Below are 25,207 nucleotides of genomic sequence, written 5' to 3'. Positions count from 1 at the left end.
TGGCAGTCTCCAGTATGCCACAGGGAAAACTCAGTGGAAATCTGGGGACCATCCCTTATTGCAAACATCAAGTAAGGTAGTAAGTTATCCAAATGTTTTCTGTCCCGGCTCACCACTTTCCATATCATGTTCTTCAGTGTCCTATTAAAGCATTTGACAAGGCCGTCAGTCTGTGGATGGTAGACTGAGGTTCATAAGGCCCGTAAGTCCTTCATCTACTTCGACACAAAGGGGGTTCCTTGATCCATCAAGATCTTTTTAGGTATCCCTACCCTAGAGAAGATTTGAATCAAATTCTTTGCTATCGTCTTGGACATTTCGTTTAGTAGGGGGACGGCTTCTGGGTATCGAGTGGCATAATCCAGAACAATGAGTACAGTCTGGCCCCTGGCCAACTTCTCCAGTGGGCCTATCAGATCCATGGGTATCCTCTCGACAGGGATTTCAGTAATTGGTAAAGGTACTAAAGAGGCCCTTAACTGCGGTCATGGACTGTGTAATTGGCATTCTGGGCAGGAGGCACAATGGAGGTTGATGATATATAAACTCCTGGCCACAGCACAGAGGAAGAAAATAGTAATCGTGCTGAAAGTAGAAAGGGGGGAGCGTTGCCTATGCAGCATTCTCATCTGATTGCCAGTAGTAGCCAGTCTCTGGACAAACTGTTGTTGTGCTCTGCAGAAATGTGGGAAAGATGTCCAGTTGTAGAGGAAGAGGTGAGGAGTTTTAAAAAAAACCAAACCATTTCCAGCAGACCTACCTTTTGAAGTTAATTTTGTTGCTTTCAGCAATAACTTTTGCTCAGTGACCTTTACCCCACTCCACTTGGAAGGAGGGAAGGGTATTGTTTGTTGAACTGGTGTCAGCACAATGGAGACAATAATGCTGTTAGAAGGAAGGTGTCCAGACAGTATGTGAAGCAGTTGCCACTTTATCAGGATCCACAGGGTTTTCTGAAAGGTCCTCTGGCTCTGCACAGTTTTGAGACCACATCCTCTCTTTGCACCATCAGTGGCCCTTCCTCCCTATGGAGAGGAAGTGGTGCATTTCTCATGCCATTAGCTGAGCATTGTTTCCATTCTGTTTACTTTGGATCAGGGATTTGGAGCAATCAAATTTGTGAATTGCTCCGCTCCGGCACCAATAGTGACTGCTCCAGCTCCGCACTCCGACTCTGCTCCGCACTCCGACTCAAATTAATTTGTAACGAAATAAAAAAGTGCATACTGTAATTTTGAAAAAACATTTTTATTCAGACTATTAAAACAATTTAAATGTCATCATCAATGATTCAAACTAGAATCATTCATAATTCATTCCGTAAAAAATTATTGCAGCAATCAAGCTTTCATAGCCTGTTGCAAATAATTTAAAATGAACTTTAAAGCTGAAAAGAGTCGCTCTACCCTAGCTTGAGTTGTTGGGATGCTCGAAGCAATTCTACAGGCAGCCTGAATGCGGTGTGGGTAGCTGTGAATGTCCTCAAAAACAGACTTAGCTTTTAGCCTACCAATAGACTCCATCACCTCACAATCTTCCCGAAAGTTTCTCTCGAATAATGCTTCATTACAATTATGAATCGCAGAAACTCGCTGGCGTCTTTCTTGTTTATCCAATTCCTTTTTGAAGGCATCATCTTCTAAAGAATTGGTTCTTGAATTATCTCCATTTCCCTGTGATGGTAGAAGACGTCTCAGGGATGGACACTCGAACAAGTTCAGAGTGGAGACGGAAGTTTGAGAACAGCCTGCTGTTTCTGACGGATGTGAACTTTCCGAAATCGCAAATTCGATCGTTGATGACTCCTTTTGTTGTATTTCGTTTTCTTCAACCTCTTTCGCCGAGTTCAAATGTAGCAATAGATTTTGTTTTTTGAGTCATCGAGCAATATCAAGGAGCCCTTCCTTTGCCTTTGGTATTTCCCTTGAGGTAAGAAGAATCCAATTCCGTGGTCAACATAAACTGCAGCAACAAAATGAATATTGTCAAAAAGCTTCTCTTCGCGTTTCTGCATGGGGGATAGAATTCCTTCTGCAGTTTGTCCACCATTTTCTTGCAAGAATTTTGACAGTTTTTGCCATTCCTTCATTAAAACTCCCGGGGTTACATCGACAGCTTGAAGATTCATGGTTGTTTGGTTTGGCTTTGCCAAGAGGTCTCGCAGGTTCTTCACTTTGTTCCATTCAGCTTTTGTTAACTTGAGTTCTCTTGTTCCAGCAGCAGCCACTTGTTCACAGTAATATTGAAAAACGGGAAGCAGATCAATCATCGCAAATGTTGAACCCCAGCAAGTCACAGTATCCAATGATTGAGTTACCCCATGTAGATCAAGCAGAACACTTCGAATACTTGGGTTCTTAGTTTGACAACGACTTGTCAAATTTTTGCCAGAAATTTCTTCGCGAGTTCTTTGTTCAGTCCGTCCCAGATTGCCAACTGAATAGTGTGAATACCACACCTCATCAGTTGGACTTTTGAGTTGTCCTCATGAAGCCATGTTGGAAGTATGAGGCTAGGGTCATTAACCCATTGCGCAGCAGCATCCATGTTGATTTCAGTTTCATCCATTCCTTTAATTCCTTCATCTGGCAAAATAGCTTCAGTTCTGTCCACATCCCTGTTCTCAGAGGTAGAAATGGTTTCATTGTCCTCGCTGAAATTTTTGACGGCACACATCATGTTTGCTGCATTGTCAACGCAGATGCTCAGCACTTGCATTTCACTGATCCCAAATTTTTCTAAAATAGCATTTACTTGACTTTTCACATACGAAGAATTGTGATGCCTTTCAGTGTCGATTATGTCCAAGGTGTTTTTACCACAGCTTTATCTTTTCCTTCTTCGTAGTACTGAGCACTGATTGCAATGAAATTTCTGTTTCCACGGGTTGCCGCATCCATTTTCAGGTAGCACAATTTTTACTCCAAAGCTTTCTTGAAAAAAGAAAAGGAGTACTTGTGGCACCTTAGAGACTAACCAATTTATTTGAGCATAAGCTTTTGTGAGCTACAGCTCACTTCATTGGATGCATACTGTGGAAAATACAGAAGATGTTCTTATACATACAAACCATGAAAAAATGGGTGTTTACCACTACAAAAGGTTTTCTCTCCCCCCATCCCACTCTCCTGCTGGTAATAGCTTATCTAAAGTGATCACTCTTCTTACAATGTGTACGATAATCAAGTTGGGCCATTTCCAGCACAAATCCAGGAACCCCCCCCCCCACAAACCCACTCTCCTGTTGGTAATAGCTTATCTAAAGTGATCATTCTCCTTACAATGTGTATGATAATCAAGGTAGGCCATTTCCAGCACAAATCCAGGTTTTCTGCCCCCCCCGCCCCCTCCCACACAAACCCACTCTCCTGATGGTAATAGCTTATCTAAGGTGATCACTCTCCTTACAATATGTATGATAATCAAGGTGGGCCATTTCCAGCACAAATCCAGGGTTTAACAAGAACGTCTGAGGGGCGGGGTGTGTGTGTGTGTGTGTGTAGGAAAAAACAAGGGGAAATAGGTTACCTTGCTTTCTTGAACTCTTCGCGACCAGATTCAGCTGTGCTGACAACTAAATGACGAACCGTATCATACCCCGTCTAAATGCCAAGCTGCGGACCCATTTCACCTACAGTTTTTTGGAATCCTTTCTTCTTTAGCCTGAAGGTAGTGAGCTGTGTTGAACTCAAGCAAACCATTTCCATCAGCTCTTCATGGAAAGTATTGGCATCCATGGTGACTGTAACCTTTGAGGACTTCAAATATGAGTCAAGTTTTGTTTGCTCAATTTTGGGTTTCTTTTCAGATGAAGCTCCGCAAAAAATCTTTTCTTCGGGAGTTTTCAAAGAGCCAGATGAACGTTGTTTAGCTGCGTCAGTTTTCTGTTTTGCCTCATCTTCCTGGTCCTTTTTTGTAACCAAAGCTGCATAGTTTTCAGGATGGTTGCCGCCAAAGGTTGAAACTTTTCACGGCACTTGCTTCACTTGTCTTGAAGCTACATGGTTTGAGCTCACCATTCACTTCCTTTTGCACCTTGCACGTTGCCGATTTCTTCTTTGCTTTTCCCAAAGCCCAAATTTGGGCTTTTCAAATTCAAAAGTAAAGACGTCGTTGAGATCCTTTTCTGTAAACTGGCTATCAATCATGGGGGGCAGATTTGATTTTTTTTGTTGAAGCCATGGCTAAATCTTCTTGTGCTGCTACTGCATCCAAATGTTTCTTGTTATGATCTTCAAAAAGCAATGAACAAAAGCATTACATTTTTTTATAATGTACCTGCTTGTGATATCTTAACCACTTAAGGTACTTCGAATTTATTGTGGATTTTCTTGACAAAAATGATCGCATTTTCTTTTTACACAAAATTATTATTAAAGTATATTTTAATATTTTTAACATGTTTCTTACAGTTTTAATGAAGTAAGAAATATTTTTAATATACATAATACATTTTTATTTATAAATTGCAAGTTAGTTTTTCTTATGAAATTTTGCAGTAAAAATATTTGAAATATTTTCCAAGTTTTTAATTAATATCTCAAAAACACTTTAATATAGATTTATCAATGAAATTTGGTATGTGCCGTAGCGTTAGTACGTGCTATCGCTGTTCTACAACATTAATTGTTGGGAAGTAACAAGGCTACATGTTACAAGGTTGAAAATAAACTTTAACGGGAAAGAGGATTCAAATTACAAGCACAGTCCTTTTAGTAAAGAGTACAAATTTTCGGAAATATGTTTTGCTTCATCAGCCTGAATAGATTATACAAGATAGAACTTGTTATTTGCTCTATCTTGTATAATGTTTCCAGCCTGATGAAGGAAAAACATATTTCCAAAAATTTGCTCTCTTTACTAAAAGGACTGTGCTTGCAATTTGAATCCACTTTCCCGTTAAAGTTTATTTCCAACGTTCTATCGTACAACATCATTCAAATAAAATTATTTAAATTACAGGCGTCATGAACTGGGGGGACTGGGCCAATTTTATTTAATATTTTTTAAATCTTCAACTATTTAACAGCTACGACCCTGGAATATGATTTAATGCTAAAACATGCATTAAAATGGTACTCTTAATTTATTTTGTATAATTAACCATTTCTGAAAAACTGTTTAAAAATTTTAATCTGCTTAGATGCTTAGAATGATACAAACAATTTTTACTTATTACTTATTTTTCAACTTTGGAATTATAAATTTTAAACGTAATAATAATAACAAAAATTATTAACTTATTATGGAACATAATATTACCGCTCGTAGCCGGGGCAGTCGACGACAAGTCTTTCTTGAAATATGAAATAAAAATGACCAACCGCCAGTTCGGGACGCCTATGGTTTAAATAATTTTGGATAATGTAATATAGTAGCACATACTAACGCTAAGACACAGACATAATTTCATTACTTTATATTAAAGCGTATTTGAGATATTAATCAGAAATTAACTTTTCGTCACCTCCTTGAAGGGACTGTAGCTCCCTTAGGAAGAATTTTGGACACATGTTCACGGAAACATTTTTTCTTAAAATGACCTAAGGATTCACCCCCAAAGTTGTGTTGGACGTTTTCCAATCACTCTGGATGTATCACAAAAACACTCCTAATTTATGCAAAAATGTTTACTGTATATTTATATGCCTGCTGCACGTGACTTTTTCAGTAAATTTAAAAATTACAAACAATGCTACCAAAAGATGGTTGAACAGATGACATATAAAATAAGTCCGCCAGAGTGATACAGGAGCATGTACAAATGTAACGGGAGCCCGTGTGTGAAATGAGCTTAAGTGGTTAATATCTCTTGCGATATCTTAATCTATCAATAAACAAAAACTTTTTTTTTTTTTTGCAATATACCTGTTTGTGGTATCTTAAATGTTGCATCTTGCGTCACACTTTTCCGTAATCGTAGCACTCAGCGTGTCTCGTTGATCAACCCTTACAAAAGAAGTATCAACACATACTAATCTAACTAATCTACACAAGTACGTACTTGCCTAACCTTGGCACAAGGGTGGGAGCAGTTTGCAGGGTTGCTGGATGTCTGATAATTATCTGATTCTTTAAAAAAACATAGTAATTTTGTATCTGTACATTAAATCTTGATTTTGGCGCAAGTGAGAATAACTGTGACATATTACGTAAAGTGGTAAAGTAGATGTTTATATCAGTTGTTATACAATCTGAAACTTTTTGGCACCTTTAGGACTTTCTTGCTAAATATCATTCATTGCGGATTGAAAATGAAAAAAAAACTGGAGCAAGATTTTCTGTGCTCTGGCTCCGCTCCAGCTCTGGGCAAAAACTTGAAGCTTCACTGCTCCACGCTCCAGCTTTGGGCTCTGCTCCAAAGCCCTGCTTTGGATGGAATACTGCCCACAGTTATCAGTGAGGTACAGAAACTCATGGTTTTATAGATCTGCATTTGCTTACTATTCAGTGTTTCTTTTTCAGTCTTCAAGCCTGTTAGCTCGTAGTGGCAGTGTCTCTTTTAATAATGGCTAGGTGTTATAACAGCAATGCTACTGCATTTCCCATAGTACTAATTAATTTAGTTTAAAGTATGCATAGTACTTCTATTTTTTACTCCTCCAAAAAACTGGATTATATGATGTAATGGTTTTCTGTGTGTTTCTGTCTGATGATTTCCTGTATGAGATGTGAACTCCTTGTTCTTGCCTTTTAGGCTATATGCATGTCTGATGTTGTATGTTGTTTTGTTCCTTTCCCAACCTCTCAACTGGGCCAGCTGCTCACCTCGATGCTACATATATCATGATCTTCCATTCCTGTCTAAGTTCCATCTTCCACTCTCATCCGATGTGCTGAATGCATTCCCAAACCCAATTTTCCAAGGAGCCTCCATATTAAAATCCATCCTAAAGATACATTCCACAAAAATGAGAGTATTTTTTAATACAATTTTAAAAAGCCAGTTACTCCTCCTCCTGAGTTTTCCAGTACATCAGTTTTCTCTGTTTTAGATTCAGTTATGTGCCTCATTTTGTGTCTTGAACAGCCAACATAATTTTTAATTTCTCTTAAGTATAAGGTTGCTTTTTGGTTCAATGCATGCAGAGCATATATTTGCCATAGAAAGTTTTTTTTTTTTAACTAATAACATAATGCTCAAAATAACAGTGATTCTTGAATTGGGCATCCATTTAATATTACTCCTGATGAAGTCAATTAGGCACTGTAAAAATGATATAAAAATCTGCAAATGGGCCACTTCAGTACACAAATTTAGAAGTTACAATTTGTGCCTGCCTCAGTGCAAAATATTGGCATATTCTCTGGCATTGAGTTCGTTATACAATACTCATCATAAGTTATATCTTTACAGTACAGGATTGTTTATAAGAGCAGGTTAATTGTTCATTTATTAATATTGTTAAACCATATTCCAGTTTTTAATTTAAGTGCTGCATCAATACTGTGTATGAGGGTAGAAGATAATGTTCTGGCTTCACTCTAGTAACAGTTAATTGGATTCGTTTTTTTAAATATGCTATTTCTTTTAATAAACAGTGGGATAGATGTTATACGAGATATTTAAACAGATTCCACAAATCACAAAGATCAGCAAATTTTAAAAGTTCTTATCTAGACAGTAACTATGAACCTTTTTGTATATAGCACCATGCTTAAATAATCAGCTAAGCGGAGAATGGAGTAATCATAAAATGGATTTCAGTGGTTGTATCAGTGCCTCCTGGTTAAAGGAACCATTATTTTATCTTCATGTCTTTATTTTTAAAAGCTTTTGATTGCACAGCGCTGCTACCACTGTGAAGGAACCACTTCGCTGCAGGACTGCAACTGGCAAGATGCAGTTGATCTGCTAAATTATAGATTACGGATGGATGCAAAAAATTAAAACATGATATGATGGGTTCAGTCACAGAGACCCCCTTGGGACTGTCACCTGATGTGCTGAGACTACCTCTGAGCCCATTTTCTCTGCCAGTTTGGGCCTTCAGAACCCTGCCTTGTTGAGCCAGATGCTAATCTGCTGCAACACAGACCCAGGGTCTGACCCATGCCCCCAAAGCTGCAGACTTAACTGAAAACGGCTTAGCAAGTGCTCCTGTCTCTAGTACCCAGACACCCAGCTCCCAATAGAATCCAAACCCCAAATAAATCTGTTTTATTCTACATAAAGCTTTTACAGGGTAAACTCATGAATTGTCCGCCCTCTATAACACTGATAGAGAGAGATGCACAGCTGTTTGCTCCCCCAGGTATTAATTACTTACTCTGGGTTCATTAATAAGCAAAAGTGATTTTATTAAGTATAAAAAGTAGGATTTCAGTGGTTCCAAGTAATAACAGACTGAGAAAAGTAAGTTACCAAACAAAATAAAACACACGCAAGTCTAAGCCTAATACAGTAGGAAACTGAATACAGGCAAATCTCGCCCTCAGAGATGTTCCAATAAGCTTCTTTCACAGACTAGACTCCTTCCTAGTCTGGGCCCAATCCTTTCCAGACCAACATTGTGGTTTATGGCCTGGGTCCAGCAATCACACACACCCTGTAGTTGCAGTCCTTTGTCCCAGTTTCTTTCAGGCATCTCTTTGGGGTGGAGAGGCCATCTCTTGAGCCAGCTGAAGACAAAATGGAGAAGCTTTCAGGGCCCTTTATATTCTCTCACTTCTGGGCGGAAACCCCCTTTGTTCTTCTGTGCAAAATCACAGCAACAAGATGGAGTTTGTAGCCACCTGGGCAAGTCACATGTCCATGAATATTTCAGCTTTTTGCAGGCTGATGCCAGTGTTTACATGTTAGTTTGAATGTTCCAGGAAAGCTCAGATGTGGATTGGCGTCTCCCAAAGTCCATTGTCAGTTAAATGTTTCTTGATAGGACTATTCTGAATAAGTGCCCATTCTCAAGAAGCTGACCAAATGCTTCACCGAGGCTACTTAGAATCAAATACATTGAGATACAAGTACATAGCCAATATTCATAACTTCAAATACAAAAATGATACACATATACAGACAGCATAATCATAACCAGAAAATTACAACCTTTCCTTAGATACCTTACTTGACCTCCTTTGTACAAGATTTGGTGCAACTGTAGGACCTTGGTTGCCACAGTGATCTATATGGTCACAGTTCATGTCAGTAACGTCACACATGGTATATCTGTTGATCAAGATTTGCAAGAGAATGAAGCATAGCCACAGGGATGGATTTTGAAGTGGAAGGCTGTGACGTTATTTACTTTAACTGGGGGGTGGGGAGGAGGCAGGTAGGTGTTAAAACACTTTATTTGGGCGCAGTGTTAAAAAATAGCCTCTCTGTCAAATAACTCATATTGGCTCTCTTCAGATTAACTAACACCTAGGTTTCAGATCACCTCTGAATCTTCTCACCAGTTTCTCAGATTAGCATATCTGGCTCAATAAGGCAGGGTTCTGAAGGCCCAAACTGGCAGAGAAAATGGGCTCAGAGGTAGTCTCAGCACATCAGGTGACAGTCCCAAGGGGGTCTCTGTCTGAGAAGACTCAAGGTTTCCCCCTCCTTCCTCCAGGATAAAAAGATCCACCAGTATCTTTCAAGTCTTAGGTTTACCTTTGCGAGCCAGCCCCTTTGAGCTTGTCACCGGTATTTGCCCAAGGGGCACCAGCAAATAGCTAGGCCACAACTCCCACCCCACTGTTGGGTATCTGTCTCCCCTCAGTCTGGTCCCTGAGGGTATGTCTACACTGCATCTGGGAGTGAGCCTCCCATTCCAGGTCTACAAACTTGTGGTAGCAAGGCTTGCAAATAAATTGATGCTTAGAGGTCGTGACTCAGGCTGGAGCTCAGGCACTCAATCCTACCCTTCCCCTGCCTAGGCTTGAGAGCCCGAGCTCCAGCATGAATCACAACGTCTATACAGCTATTTTTAGCATGCTAGTGTGAGTCTGTTGACCAGGCTGGGAGAGTCACTCTCAAATGCAGCGTAGACATATCCTAACTTCTCCCAATGACATATCTGTCTTTGTGCCTGGTTAAACGTGCCTATCTTCCCTGTAAAGTTGAGCAACATTATACCTGATTTTCCTGTATATAATCACTGTGTCACCAGTATCCCAAAAGACCCTGATGACCCTTTTGCTACACGCTCCTCCAGATCCAGTTTAAACAAGCAGAGTTGACAGCTCCCTGTAATAGCTGAGTTGCACACATTTCAGACGAAAGCATCTTCAGTGCCTAGCCACCCTCCCTCCCTTCTGACTAAATCCTGACTCAGATTCACCCCAGTATGAACCCAGTGATCATTCTCCCTTCAGTGAAGAATATAAATGAATGTGATTCACCCATCCGAAGTATGCAAGAGGTGTGACCCAGTCCGACAATGTCCTTCATACCAAACCATCAAAGATGTACAGCTTCAGCCTTGAAGCCCAGCTGCAACCTGCCTGCTGTTCTCCTGCCTTCTGGAGGGTTCAGTGCACTATCAAATGCCTACAACTCCAGACATCTACCTTGTTTTTATGTCATCTGAAGACTACAGGCAGAAAAGGTTTAGCCCATATTCTCCATGTGGGCTGCTCAGTCTCCAGTATAGGGCAGGGAAAAAATGGAAATCTGGCTTTTTTGGGCCAGAAGAGGTCCTGGAGGGTCCCTAGAAACAGCCATGCTTAGAGTAAGCTTAGGTTGAGGTTAATGTTATGTTACTGGTTTTAAGTTACCAATACAGGCACACCCTAGGAAAGGAATGACTTTGGACACTATTTCAGGGTCTGTATGCTCCTGGAAGGGATACTGGGTAGGGATCATCCCACATATAGACACTCTCATCACGTTTTTACTTGGCGGTCTTTAGGCCTTGCTATTAGCCATCAGTGAACATCACCTTGCCAACAATGAAATTCTATCAGTACAGCTGGCATTCTGATAACGGGATCCGTTTATTAAAGATACAAAGGTGAGTTGAAATTAAGTGCTCTGAGAGTCCCCTGGGTGGAAACAATGGTTGTGAGCCATGAAATTATCAGCATTCCTTCTTGGTTCCTTGTTACATCAACAACCTTCTGCTGTCGTTATTCTTCTTCAAGTGATTGCTCATATGTATTCCACAATTGGTGTGCGTGCTCGTCACGTGCACTGGTGCCAGAAGTTTTTCCCCTAGCAGTACCCGTAGTGGGGGAGCGCCCCCTGCAACCCCTGGAGTGGTGCCTGCCTGGCGCGGTATAAGGGGAGCTGCGCGCTCCCCCACCCTCAGTTCCTTCTTGCCGCCAGTGAAGGTGCGTCGGAACTACTCTGCTCCAGTTTTGCTGTAGCTTGTCCCCAGAACTGTTCGTTAGTTCAGCGTTAGTACCTGTAGTTAGTTTAGTTAGTCAGTGAGCCCAGGCCGGGGCATGCCCCGCACCCCAGGGTTTAAGTCGTGCAGCTCTTGTAGGTGTTCTATGCCAAGAAGTGACCTGCATGCAGACTGTTTGTGCTGTTTGGGAGAAACCCATATCAGTGAAAGGTGCAAGATTTGCAAGTCATTTAAGCCTCGGACCAAAAGAGAAAGGGATATTAAGCTCTGGGCCATCCTGATGGAGTTGGCGCTGACCCTGACTCCGGCACGCCACTCCGAACTGGTACCCAGCACCGCAGCGTCAGTACGCGGCGACCCTCCGGTGCCACCAACCAGTCGGCACTGCTCCCTATCCACGGGGCACACCAAGAGGGCCAGAAAGACTCCCTCTTCGCAGCAGCACTGAGGGAAGTCTGGGATAGAGGCTAGGCCCATGTCGGGTAGTCCTTGATCCCCACTGGGCCCTAGGCCTCCAACTCACGTTGAGTAGAGTAGCCCGGCCCCTTTGGAACAGGTCTCTCCAGATGTCTCTCCAGATGTCTGGATGCCGTCCACGTCTGTAGCCCAGCAGGCAGCCCGGGATGTTATGTCCATGCCAGTGACTGGAGCACCACTGATGTCGACCACGCACTCCAGAGGCAAGCTGCCGCTGGGATCTCCACAGTTGCCTCCGGCCCGGTACCAGTCTCGGTCGAGGGAATGTTCCCAGTGCCGGTCACTGCCCAACAACCGTTCGGGGCAGAGTCAGTGTAGATCGCCCTTGATGCTGACCAGACTGGCTGGCTGGGTTCCGTCTGGCCAGGACTCTCGGCACCGCTCATCCTCAAGGAGCGAATATCGACGGGACTGCAGCTGGCATCGCCAATGGCCCTCATCTCGGAGGGGGTACCGCAGTCAGTCACAGCACGGTCATCGACGCCGTTCCCACTCGGACTCCCGCTCCAAGTCTCCGCCAAGACATTGCAGCCCCGGGCGTCGATCGCCGGTGTCTCATCACGTCGCGGGTCCGCCTGTTGAGGCCATTTGTAGAGCAGCTGTTATCATTGGTACCGGTCCTCCACATTGAGATTGCGGTCCTGTGGCCTACGTAGATCCCGGCACCACTGCTCTTCCCAGTCCAGAGACAGCAGAGGATCTACACCAGCCCGGCCTCCATTCGTAGCCGTCCTTCGATGGGCCAGGCCAGGCAACCCGAACAGCTGGCCCCACTGGTGACACAGCAGGTGCAGTGGCACAGAGCGTCGTGGCCGGCCCAATGGTACCAGTGGGCACCGTGACCTCTGGCACAGCCCCTGGTGGGAGCTCGCTCGGTGGCTGGAGCTTCAGAAGCACTGTCAGCCTCACTCTCCAGACCTCCGAAAAAGGAGTCCGTGGGACGTACGTCCTCGGCGCCGTGCCCGGAGTCCAACCAGGTGGTGGACCCTCCGGTGCTGCCCAATACCCAGAGTACCGCACTGGCCTTCTCGACCTGCCTGGAGGAGGCGATTGTGGCCCTGCCCCCCTCTGCCCCGCAGGAGGACTTCAGGGCCCATCAAGAACTCTTAAAGAGGGTGGCAGCAAGCCTCCACCTCCAGGCAGAGGAGATGGAGGAGCCCTCAGACTCCCTGTTTAATGTGCTGTCCCCGTCGGCACCAGGTAGGGTGGTCTTGCTTCTCCATGAAGGCAGTGCCCAAAGAGTTTATGGGCAAGGAGTATTACTCCCAATATTTCCTTATCCCAAAGGCCAAAGGGGGGAGGCTCAGTCCCATCCTGGACCTGCGAGGTCTGAACCAGTACATGGTGAAGCTCAAGTTCTGCATGGTTTCCCTGGCCTCCATCATCCCCTCCCTGGATCTCAGGGACTTGTACGCTACCCTCGATCTAGAGGACACATACTTCCACATCCACGTATTCAAGGGGCACAGGCGCTTCCTCCGTCGCTTCCTCCGTTTTGTGGTGGGACAGAATCATTACCAATTCACAGTCCTTCCGTTTGGTCTGTCCACTGCCCCCAGGGTGTTCACAAAATGCGTATCGGTGGGAGCAGCCTACCTCAGATGGCAGACGGTCCAGACATTTCCCTATCTGGACGATTGGCTTGTCAAGGGCACCTCCTGGTCTCAGGTGAGGGATCACGTGGCGCTCCTCCTGTCCATGTGCACCGCCTTGGGCCTGTTGGTAAACAACACCAAGTCCACGTTAGTCCCGGCCCAACGCATAGAGTTTATCGGGGCGCTCCTGGATGCAGCGTCAGCCAGGGCCTCTCTCCTGCCAGACAGATTCGAGACCCTGAAAGGTTTCATCCACTTGGTCACAAGGTTCCCGATGACAACAGCCAGGGTTTGCCTGCAGCTCTTGGGTCACATTTCGGCGTGCATGTACGTGGTCTGTCACGCCAGACTCAGGATGAGGCCCCTCCAGCTCTGGTTGGCCTTGAAGTTCTCCCAGGCCACGGACAGGATGGACAAGGTCCTCATCGTGCCAGATTCTGTGGTCACCTCCCTACAGTGATTGTCCGCCCAAACAACCTGGGATAGGGGGCCCATGTGGGGAACTTTCAGACCCAAGGCCTGTGGTCGGCTCAAGACCTGACTCTACATATAAACGTCAAGGAGCTCAGGGCAGTGCAGCTGGCGTGTATGGCCTTCCGCTCGCACATGGAGGGCAAGGTAGTTAGAGTCCTCACGGACAACGTGGCCTCGATGTTCTATATCAACAGGCAAGGTGGGGCCTGATCCTCTGCCCTCTGCCATGAAGCCCTCAGGCTGTGGGACTTCTGTATAGCCTACGACATCCACCTGAAGGCCTTCCACCTACCGGGTGCCTGGAACAAGAGGGCAGATCGCTTAAGCAGGGACTTTTCCTCGCAACACAAGTGGTCCCTCCACCCAGAAGTGGCCCACTGGCTCTTCTGAAGGTGGGGAACTCCCCAGGTGGACCTATTCGCAACTCAGCAGAACCAGTGATGCCCCCGGTTCTGCTCCGGGGGAGGGTCTGGGGAGGAGTGCTATCTCCAGTGCCTTTATCCTGTCCTGGTCAGGCCGGCTTCTCTACGCCTTTCCCCTGTTCCCTCTAATCAGCAGGGTCCTGAAGAAGATAAAGATGGACAAGGCCCTGATCCTCCTTATTGCCCTGGCTGTGACCCAGGCAGCATTGGTATGGGACTCTCACGGGCCTGGCGGTAGCTCTGTCATGGTTGTTGCTGCTCTGCTCGGACCTGCTCTCTCAGAACCAGGGCTGCCTCCTCCATCCCAACCTAGAGGTTCTTCACCTCACGGCGAGGCTGCTCAGTGGTTAGGTGGAGAGGAAAGAACGTGCTCAGAACAGGTTCAGCGCGTCGTCCTTAAAAGTAGACGGCCCTCCACTCACTGCGCTTATTTGGCGAAGTGGTTCCGGTTTTCTAGGTGGGTGGCGGACCAGAGTGTCTCCCTTGTGGCCGCCCTGATCCAGCTTATCCTTGGTTACCTCCTCCACCTGAGGGCCCAGGGCCTGGCGCCCTCGCCAGTCAAGGTGCACCTGGCAGCCATATCTGCCTTCCATCTGCTATTGCAAGGGCATATGGTATTTTCCCATGCTATGACTGGCCAGTTTCTTAAGGGTTTGGACCATCTTTTTCCGTATTCTAGACCGCCGATCCCACAGTAGGACCTAAACCTGGTGTTGGCTCGTCTCACGGGGCCATCGTTTGAACCACTGGCCACGCGCTCCTGGTCTCACCTCTCATGGAAGCTGGCCTTCCTGGTCGCAGTCACGTCGGCCAGGCAAGTTTCGGAGCTCAGGGCCCTGACCTCCGAGCCACCGTACACGGTCTTCTATAAGGACAAGGTCCAGCTCTGCCCACACCCCGCGTTCCTCCTGAAGGTGGTCTCCGCCTATCACATGAGTCAGGACATTTTTCTACCAGTCCTCTGTCCCAACCTCACGCATCCAGCGAGGAGCACCATCTCCACACCCTCAATGTGCGGTGGGCTCTGACTTTCTACCTCAACGGACCAGGCCGTTCAGAAAGTCCTCACAACTGTTCGTCACCTCGCTGAGCGCTTGAGGGGCCAGCCAATTTCCACTCAGCGGCTTTCCAATTGAATCACTTTGTGCATCCGTTGATGTTACGAGCTGGCAAGTGTCCCCCTGCCACCCATTGTGAGGGCACACTCGACTCGGGCACAGACCTCGTCAGCTGCCTTCATGGCTCACATCCCCATCCAGGACACTGTAGGGCTGCCATGTGGTCTTTGTTTCACACATTCACCTTGCACTATGCGATCGTCCCCCAAACCAGGGATGATGCCGGGTTCGGCAGGGCTGTCCTCCATCCTGGGAACTTGTGAACTCCTACCCACTTCCAACAGATATAACTTGGAATCACCTATTGTGGAATACAAATGAGCAATCACTTGAAGAAGAAAAGACAGTTATCTTTTCTCTAACTGGAGTTCTTTGAGATGTGTTGCTCATGTCTATTCCACATCCTGCCCTCTGTCGGAGTTGTCTCTCAAGAAGGAACTGAGGGTGGGGGGAGCGTGCAGCTCCCCTTATACTGCGCTAGGCAGGCGTCACTCCAGCAGTCTCTGGGGAGCGCTCCCCCCCTACAGGTACTGCTAGGGGAAAAACTTCCAGCACCGGTGCACGTGGCAAGCACACACACCTATTGTGGAATAGACATGAGCAACACATCTTGAAGAACACCAGCTATGGAAAAGGTAACTGTCTTTTTCCAGATTAAAAGACAATGACTGTCCCCCATCCTAGGTCTTAGCCAGGTTGATGCTTGATAGCAAACTGGGGTTTGGTGGGGTCCAGCCAAAAAGAGGGGAAAGAAGGGGGCAATTTGGCTGCTCTGGGACCTTCCCTCTCTGCCGCAGGGGTCCGGGTGGCGGCTTGCTGCCTGGACACTGAGCCCTGTCGGAGTGGCAGCCAGGACCCTGGTGTGTGCTGCAGGGAGCCATGGGACAGCCAGCTGCCCAGACCCTGAGCCATGCTGGCTGCCCGGACCTTGCTGCAGGGGGCTGGGTGGCAGCCGGCTGCCTAGACTGGGAGCCCTGCTGTGGGGACAGGCCCGTGGTGGGCAGGCGACAGCTGGCTGCCTGTACCCTGAGCCCCACTGTGTGGGGCCAGCGGTAGCTGGGAGCCCGGAGCCCGCTGCGCGGCAGGGCAGCCCAGCTGGGAGCCGGGAGTCAAGAGCGCGCTGCCCGGCAGGGCAGTCTGGAGCCCGTGGCCTTTAGCACACAGTTGAGCTGGGCTGCAGCTGTGTCCTAATTGGGCCACAGGTTGAGAACCACTGCTTTAAACACACATTTTATAGTTTTAGGCAGAAACCCCGCTGAATAGCCAAGGATGGCGCACGCTAATCATTCTGATGCCATCTTTATGATAATTGATACTAAGGTTTAGAAAGGTTCCCAAATAATACAGATATAAATAAGGCCTCTTATAATTATTGTAAATAACATAGAATAGCCTGTAGGTAAACATATTGGATAAGCAAAATAATTTTTCATTTTGGGAAAATTAACCCCATTTCCTTCTGAGTGTCCAACTCCTGCATTTCCTGGCTTCACTGTTCTCTCGTGGTGGATGTAGTTATTTCTGTGGATCTAAAGTCTCAAAATCTAAAAGTCTCTAAATATAATTCTTTTTGGCCCTAGGGCCACCTGCTGCCCAGGACAGACATACAAATCAATGGGATCTGTGCATAATTTGCCCTTGCCTAAAGAGTGGTCCTAGGGCTTCCTTAGAAACATTCCTGTAGCCTCAGTGCATGCCTGAATAGGTCCTTACTGCTGTGTGGCTGCAGTGGAAATCATCTCTGCCGTTGAAGAAGCCATACTCATATAATGGGGAGAGGTCAGCATGGCTGTGAGGGCACTTTAGGATACATGAGGACGGTAGCAGAGCTGACCAGGACTGTGTGGATTTGAAGTTCTGTACCTGTTTTGACCCCTTGCTGGAAATATCATGTAAAGGAAACTTCAGGGTGAATCTCTGGATTTCCTAGAGTTCTTTGTCCTATTACATAGGAGGGTACAACATATCTCATGGACATTAGGATTTCTTTTCAATCCATGTCAGTGTTTCTTTTGTCCATCATTAGTTTTTATTGCACACTGACGTCTCCTTGTGGGAGTTGTAGTTCAGATCTCCATTCTCTGCTGTTGGCCAGGATACCTGGAGGACCATATGTCTCATAATGCAGTGTGGATTTCCCTGTGAACGAGCTGCAAGGTGCATAACGGAAGTCACATGACTGGGTGCATTATGGAAGATGTCTGGCCAGGAGAGATCAGGCTCCCAAATTACAACTCACAAGAGCCAACACGTCACTATGGGAAAATTACGGTGTAATATTGAATGCAGTCAAACAAAGCATTTTGGTTTTAGTTCAGTAAACCAGAATCAAACGTTTAGATTTTTTCGTGATTTAGGCTGAAAACAAATTTTGGGGTTTTCCATACCATGGAAATTCCTAATTTTGCTCAGCTCAGTATATTATTTTTATAGCTTTGTTTATGGCAAATTTCATCCTTTAACTCCAGTTACAATATGATTTGCAGTGTTTTCCATTTGTGCAGTGTAAACCATTTGTGCTTAAGTACCTAGATGCTATGGACTAGTTTTAGGATAAAATTTTTCATTTAACTGCTTAAAATATTTCACTTGAAAACATTGTTAAGATAAGGTGACCCAAAATGTGAGGTAGCCATTATGACAAAGAAAACACAAAACCATGGAGTAGATGCAGCTTTTTAGACAAAAGTTTTAAAACCTGTAGAGCAGTGCTGCTTACACACAGTGGCTTGGAATTTCATGGGGAATCAAATTATCTAAATGACAAAGGCCTCTGTGCTCCTTCAGTGCAGTAAGGGAATGAGCAAAAGTCCAGAAACTGCTTAAAAATAGGGTATGGTGCAACATAGCAAGGAACTGGATTATGGAGTAGAGAATAACTATGTAGTTAAGTCCTGTGCTACATACTTCCCAAGGCAAGGGCCTAAGTTGCTAGGCAAATGGTTGATGTACATAGTTTAATGCAGATAATTTCTACATTAATGCCTCCTTATGATATCCAGAGACAAACAATGGGAGTAATAGCATATGGTAGGCAGGAGTGGTGATTGTCTGCACCTCATGTAGTTGGGATGCCAGTGGTTGGGAGAACAAGGCTGGGAGGTGTGCAGAAGGATGTGTATTCTGAATGTTTGTCTAGAGAGCCATAGGGTTTGGAACCGTGTTCTGTAACAGAAGTTGGTTGCAACTTTACTATAAAGAGGCTATCACCTGTGGCTGGCCTTCAGATCATAACATTACATTGGAAGAGCAGGCTTTGTTCTTAAATGTAGAGGTATGTACATTGCTGATGCATGGACTGTCTTGCTTTAAAAACAATATTCACTTTTTTTTTTCAGTCTGAAATTCAGAACAACTCCACACCATCTAATCAAGAGCATACTCAACCTGTATCTAATAATAGCTCCATGAGCCCGCGCCAGCGCCGTGCCCAGAGGCAGAGAAGAGTACCATCTTCAACTAACTTCAATCAGGTGCAGCAACCAAGAGTCAACACAAGCCACACTGGATCAACTGTTTTGATTGTCCTTCTGACTTTAGCATTGGCAGCTCTTATCTTCCGACGGGTATATCTGGCCAATGACTATACATTTGAGTTATAAGGTTTTCTCTGTCTTACGAGCAGTGACTTGAATGCTTCATTAAACATTCTGTATTGAGTATGCTATGAGAACTGTTTACAGAAGATTACTTTTTTATTTACTCTTTTAAGTCTTTACGAATGTTAATATACCTTTAGGTACATTGCTTTGTAAGTAGGACAAATGTTGACATTTCTATGAATACTAACAACTGTTAATGATCCATGAACACCCCACTAGATACTTAGAGAAACAATTTGGTTGAATATGAATAATATGTAAAGGGTGGGGGAAAGAAAGTATCATTTGTGGCTACCTTATTTACTCATAAAAGGAGGCAATTAAAACAGAAAGGGGTTTTACACTTTTTCTCTGTGGAACATGGGTGCAGATAGTCACCCATATCTGAGTGAGTATAAAAATTTACGTTGGAGAAGGTCTTTTAAAATGAAACGCAGTGTCTATGTGTTGCGTTGTGTGTGCTCTTAATTCTGAGGAGGATAATATTTTGTAACCACTTTTATTTACAATAAGACAATTCTAAAAAAATGCATGAAATGTTGGTTCTGAGACTGTGCTCTCTGTGGAAAAAAGGGGCCAGAAAATTGTTTCCTTTATTTTTTGTTTTTAAATTTTTTTGGAAGTTAGATTGGATAATCTTTTCCAAGATTTGAATGTCGTCTTCTAATACTCTCAATTGTATATCTTGCTTTTTTAAATTTGAAGATTATATAAAACATCTATTATTGCAATAGTTATAAATATGTAATATAATTATTTACCCAGAGCTATTGTCTTTTAATTATTCCAGAAATATACATAATGCATTACATTGAATGTTTCATATGTGCTGTTATTTGCTAAAAAAAATCTAAATATTTTCATGCTTAAACTCTGCTTTGCATGGGCAAGCTTGATGGAAGCTTTCATGAAACCCTTGGCTCTAATGAATTATCGCAATTCAAGCCTCATTTACACAATATTTTTTCTTGCACTTCATTGCAATACTTCAAGCAAAGTTTAAAATCTGAAAGTTTTTAAATATCTTTCCAGCATATCAAGATTACAGCATTCGTGTGTATATCCCTATTTATTCATTGTAGGTGCTGGCACTTCAGGCAGGGGTAGGGTTGTCAACCCTCCAGGATGGTCCTGGAGTCTCCAGGAATTAAAGATTAGTCTTTAATTAAAGATTGTCATGTGATGACACCTCCAGGAACATGTCCAACCACAGTTGGCAACCCTAGATACCCTAGATTATTAGTGCCCTCTGTGCTGATCTTGAATTTATTTAGCCATAAAGAACAAGTTCAATGGGATAATCATTTCCCCATTATCTGACTATATCAATAATTAAGAGAATCTACCATTGCTCATTTAAGACTCAACAGAACCTCAGTAATTTTCACTTTACTAGTGGCGACTATGATATCTCTCACTAAAGCCAGACTGTCCCACCCTACTTCTTAGCAAAGATAAGAATGCTGTAGTCAGCTCTCATATTAACATTACAAAATATACTACATGCTAATGTACTCCTAAGCATTATAAATAAGTAAAATTTTACACTTGTGAAAATTAATGGACAAATTACATATTTTATGTAGTGCCCTGGTGTGTGTGTATGTTTAATTTATTCACTTGCTAACTTGCAAAATTCAGAAATGGATTCCCAGTGGTTATTTTGAATTAGTGCTGCTCTGCTGTACATACAAACAGGATGTATGTACATCAAAGCATCTTTGTTTAATTAAACATTTACAATAAAACTATATAGCATGTCTGGATAGATCAGCAGTTATTTAAATCTTGCATTGTCTTCAAGTCTGGAAGGAGGACAATCTGGTTTCCTATGGTGAAATTAATAAAAGTATTTTTCCCAATAAGTATATTAGTTTTGGTAGGAATACGGTATATTTAAAATCTATAGACCCCATATTCCTGAAATAAAAAGTTGTTTTTTCCTTGTTGGTACATTGTTTGAATGCACTTGTTGTTCACGTTTGCAAACCTGGGCCCAGATCATCCTTTCCCTTAGGAGAGGGCTCTAAAGAAAAAACCTTCAGTAGGATACTCTTGCAGAGTTTCTTCCTGATGGTACCTCTGAGAGATTTGCTGTCACCTTGCAGAACAGGCCCTGAGGTCCACCTTCAAACCTAGCAAATTCTCAGGGATACATCCATCAACCAAATTCTGCTCTTGCCCTTATGCAGCAGAACTTAAGTAAGGCTGCTGCACAAAACTCTCTGTACCCAAAGATGGGGCAGGATTGTGCTCTTTTTTTCATAGATTCCAATTCCAGAAGGAACCATTGAGATCATCTGGTCTGACCTGCTGTATAACACAGGCCATAGAACTTCCCAAAATCATTCCTTAAGCATATCTTTTAGAAAAAACATCTAAGATTCTTTACAAATGGTCAATGATGGAGATTCCACCACAATCCTTGGTAAGTTGTTCCAATAGTTACTTACTCTTGCTGTTAAAAACTTGTTTTATTTCCAGTTGAATTTCTCTAGCTTCAAATTCCAGCCATTGGCTAGCATTAGACCTTTCTCTGCTAGTTTGAAGAGCCCATTGTGATGCGTATAAAAGAAAAGAGACCATGTTTATGGTAATGTATCATCACTGATGTATCACCACTGTTACACAATTGTGATAAATTTTATACAAAGTATGTTGTGTAAGGTATCATCGGAAAAGTTATAGTCTGCTAAATATGATTATCCTGTTTATATGCATGTATCATCATTGTATATGAAGTTATGAAACTCTGTTCTGTATTTGTATCTCAACCGTGTTGTGTTTCTGAGTAATCCCCCAACTCCCCAAGAGAGATTTACACCAAGGCTAGCCAGCCTGCCTGATGGCCCATTAAGGACAATCAGCTCTTCCAGGGACCCCTCCCAAGGTCTCTTCTTCAGGCACGTGTAGGCAATCAATGCCTCATGACTCAGCAAGGAACATGTGACCCAGGACTCCATGTTTGTGCCAGTAACTTTCCATGCCCGTGTGCTGTGCGTGTAAATTGCAGACTGTGACAACACTCTTTGTCTTCAGTCCTGCTTCATTTCTATGGACTGTGATTTTTCTAACAAGAAGGGAGCTTTGAACAAAGGACTGATGGCCCACAATCTTTTTGGGTGATCCAGAGAGACATATTGCAAGGTAACAGAATTACCATCACTACTACTATCCTTACTTCTACAGACTTGGAAATCAATTGTAATGAATATGATTCCTTAAACCATTTAATAACTCTCCTTTTCTTTTCTTTTCTTTTCTTTTCTTTTCTTTTCTTTTCTTTTCTTTAAAATAAATCTTTAGTTAGTTTACTAAAGATTGGCTGCAGCGTGGTATTTGATGTGATCCTGAAAGTACATGTTGACCTGGAGATGAATGTCTGACCCTTTGGGATTGGAAGAATCTAATGTGGTGAATTTTGGTTTTAATAACCTTTCATCACCAAGTCCGGTTGTCTGGTTGGTGATCGGGGGCTGGAGTGCCTAGGGGACTGTTATTTGGCTCTCTGAACTAGTGCAGTGATACACGAGTTCACTTTTGTTACTTATCTTATGATAGAATAAATTACCAGTTTTGGGGTGTTTCTGCCTTGTTTCTTACGGTCTGTCCTGAATTTGGCATCCTTAGCTGTGACATACCAGGCAACGTCACATTTGGCGAAGTATTGGGCAGGATACACATCATCACAGGTCAATTGGGCTTTGGTTCAGAACCCCACGCTATATAAGACTTAAATTTAATATTGAGAGTTTTAAAGGCTAAAGATTAGTGTGACCTTGAATGAGTCACGAGCCTATGAAGCTATGAACACAATGTAAGGTCCATTGTCTTATCTTCACATAATTTTTTATGAACACCAAAAAACTAAAAAAAAAAAAATTATGTGAAGATAAGATAATGGACCTTACAGGGGACATCTCAGATCAGGAGATGACCAATTTGCTCAGAATAGGAACTAAAGAATGCAAATGCTGGCAACAGTGTAAGCATGAAGAAAAAATGCCAGAATTTAGAATGAAGGAGAAAGCTGAGGATGCAGAGGAGAGCGTGTACCAGGGACACCGAGCAGAGGCTGAAATTGAAAAGGAAGTTCACTAAATGTGAATGGAACACCTGGAGACTGAGAAAGGTGCTCATAAACTGCCGCTCTTGAGTCCTAGACAGGCAGGAGAAACAGCAGCCACAGCCTGAAATTCCATCTTCTCTCAATAACAGAGACTGACATAAAGTCTGCCCAATTCATAAAGACTGAATGTATTGAAGTATTTTCATCTACCTTTGAGCATCACCTTTCTTATTAACAAAATTCATGAAGACCAGGTGATGCCTGTCCTGTTAAACTGACTGGAAAGGCCAGAGAGGTATTTAATGAAATGGGGGTAGAGGAGGCTTTTGTTTATGTAAAGTTTTTAAAGAAACAATATTGAATAGGTTAAGGTTACCACTGAGTCTTATAGGCTAAAATTCAGAGATCTAAGAATTTCTGGTAATGTTACTTATGTAGAGTGTACTCATAAATTTCTTGGTTTATGTTAAAAAGTGGGTTAAAGGGGAAAAACACTTACTGTGACTTTGATAAACTGCTAGATTTAATTACTCTTGAGTGTGTGCTAAAATGGCTCCTGAAGAAATCAGACCTGCAATATGCGATAGGAAGCCTGATTCAGGCTGTCTACACTAGCACTTTTGTTGGTCAAGCGTGTGTAAAAAACATACCCCTGACTGACATAAGTTTCGCTGATAAAAATGCCAGTGTGGACAGCGCTATGTAAGTGGGAGACACTCTCCTGCCAACATGGCTACCGCTACTCATTGGGGGTGTGGTTTAATTATGCCTATGGGAGACTCCCATCAGCATACTGCTGTTACAGGGGAGACTTTACAGTGGCATAGCTGCAGCGGTACAGCTGTGCTGCTGTAAGGTCTGTAGTGTAGACATAGCCTCAGTCTTACAGGCAGCAGAAATCACTGATGAATTCATAGAAAACAGAGCTCATGAAGGGTGTAAGCCCCAGGAGAAAGGTAATCCCTTTGCACCCCAGTTTAAAAGGGATGAAGTGTTTAAGAATTAATCTAACCCCAACTTTATTAGAAAAGCTCATGGGAGCCCGGAACATAAATCCTCTCACCTGAAGGGGAAACAGGTGGTCTGTCATCAGTCTGGAACCCCATGCCATATAAAATCAAATTGCCCAAAGCTTAAAAACACTCCACAACCTGCACCAACAAACACCATAATAAATTCTAATGCTGGCACTTTGATTACAAAGGCTACTCATATAAGCTCCAACACTGCCACCTTGAGTACAAATACTAACCTTGCAGGTGTTAATGCTGCCACTTTAATTCCAGAATAAGTGGTGGAAGAGGAAAGCATCCTACCTCTCAAATTATATTAGGACTGAGATGTTGACTGGTAGTGAGGAATTCATAAAGAATGCAAAGGTCAATGGAATTGTGTGTACTTGATGGTGAGATTCAGCCTCTGATATTACTTTAGGTAAAAGGGAATTGGTCAGAGAGGGAGATTTCTTGCCAAATCAGAGTGTGAACATATTGGCTCTTTCTGTAAAAGCGCTTTTGTCCACAATCCCCTTGAGTGGAAAAGTTTTGAAGGTGATATAGTGGTTGGTGTTAGATTTATTTCCTGTTGATGTCTTGATTGGTAATGATATTTCAACTATGTTTAATCAGGTTAATATCATGACCAGGTCACAGGGAAAGTATGGCTCTGATGCAGGTTTCCTGCATGATGTTAGTGAGGGAAATTGTGAACAGGCTAGAGCAGTGGTCTCCAACCTCTTTACGCCCAAAATTGCATTTTGAATCTAAGGGCAACGCAGGATCTGCCCCGCCCCTTCACCAAAGCCCCACCCCACTCACTCCATCCCTCCCTCCGTTGCTCGCTCTCCCCCACCTTCACTCACTTTCACAGGGCTGGGGTAGCGGGTTGGGGTTTGGGGGGGGGGGTGCAGGCTCTGGGCTGGGGCCGAGGGGTTCGCAGTGTGGGAGGGGGCTCTGGACTGAGCCTGGGGCAGGGGGTTGGGGTGCAGGAGGGGGCTCTGGGCTGGGGCACAGTGTTGGGGTGCAGAAGGAGGTGCAGGGTGTGGGCTCTAGGAGGGGAGTCAGGGTTGGGGCAGGGGTTTGGGGTACAGGAGGGGGTATGGGGTGCTGGCTCTGGGAGGGGGGTTAGGGCTGGGGCTTGGCATGCAGGAGGGTGTTCAGGGTGCAGAAGGGAGTATG

General features: G+C 44.0%; 1 protein-coding gene across 3 annotated transcripts in view; it reads left to right on the top strand.

Annotated features, from left to right (window-relative positions):
• UBE2J1 (ubiquitin conjugating enzyme E2 J1) overlaps window positions 1-21,735 on the top strand; it is a 65,457-nt gene extending 43,722 nt beyond the window's left edge. For 2 of the 3 annotated variants that reach the window (XM_073336717.1, XM_073336715.1), the window contains one exon: window positions 18,698-21,735. In XM_073336717.1, coding sequence (XP_073192818.1) covers window positions 18,698-18,961 — 264 coding nt within the window. In that variant the 3' untranslated portion in view covers window positions 18,962-21,735. Of the gene's footprint in view, window positions 1-6,217; window positions 6,405-18,697 lie in introns of all 3 variants that reach the window. The other variant, XM_073336716.1, reaches the window with a different exon arrangement.
• The last annotated feature ends 3,472 nt before the right edge of the window (window positions 21,736-25,207 follow it).

This window comes from Lepidochelys kempii, chromosome 3 (assembly GCF_965140265.1).
Source record: "Lepidochelys kempii isolate rLepKem1 chromosome 3, rLepKem1.hap2, whole genome shotgun sequence".
In the NCBI taxonomy this organism is placed as follows: Eukaryota; Metazoa; Chordata; order Testudines; family Cheloniidae; genus Lepidochelys; species Lepidochelys kempii.
The sequence above is the reverse complement of the archived record's forward strand: the minus strand, read 5'-3'. Positions and strand labels throughout refer to the sequence as shown.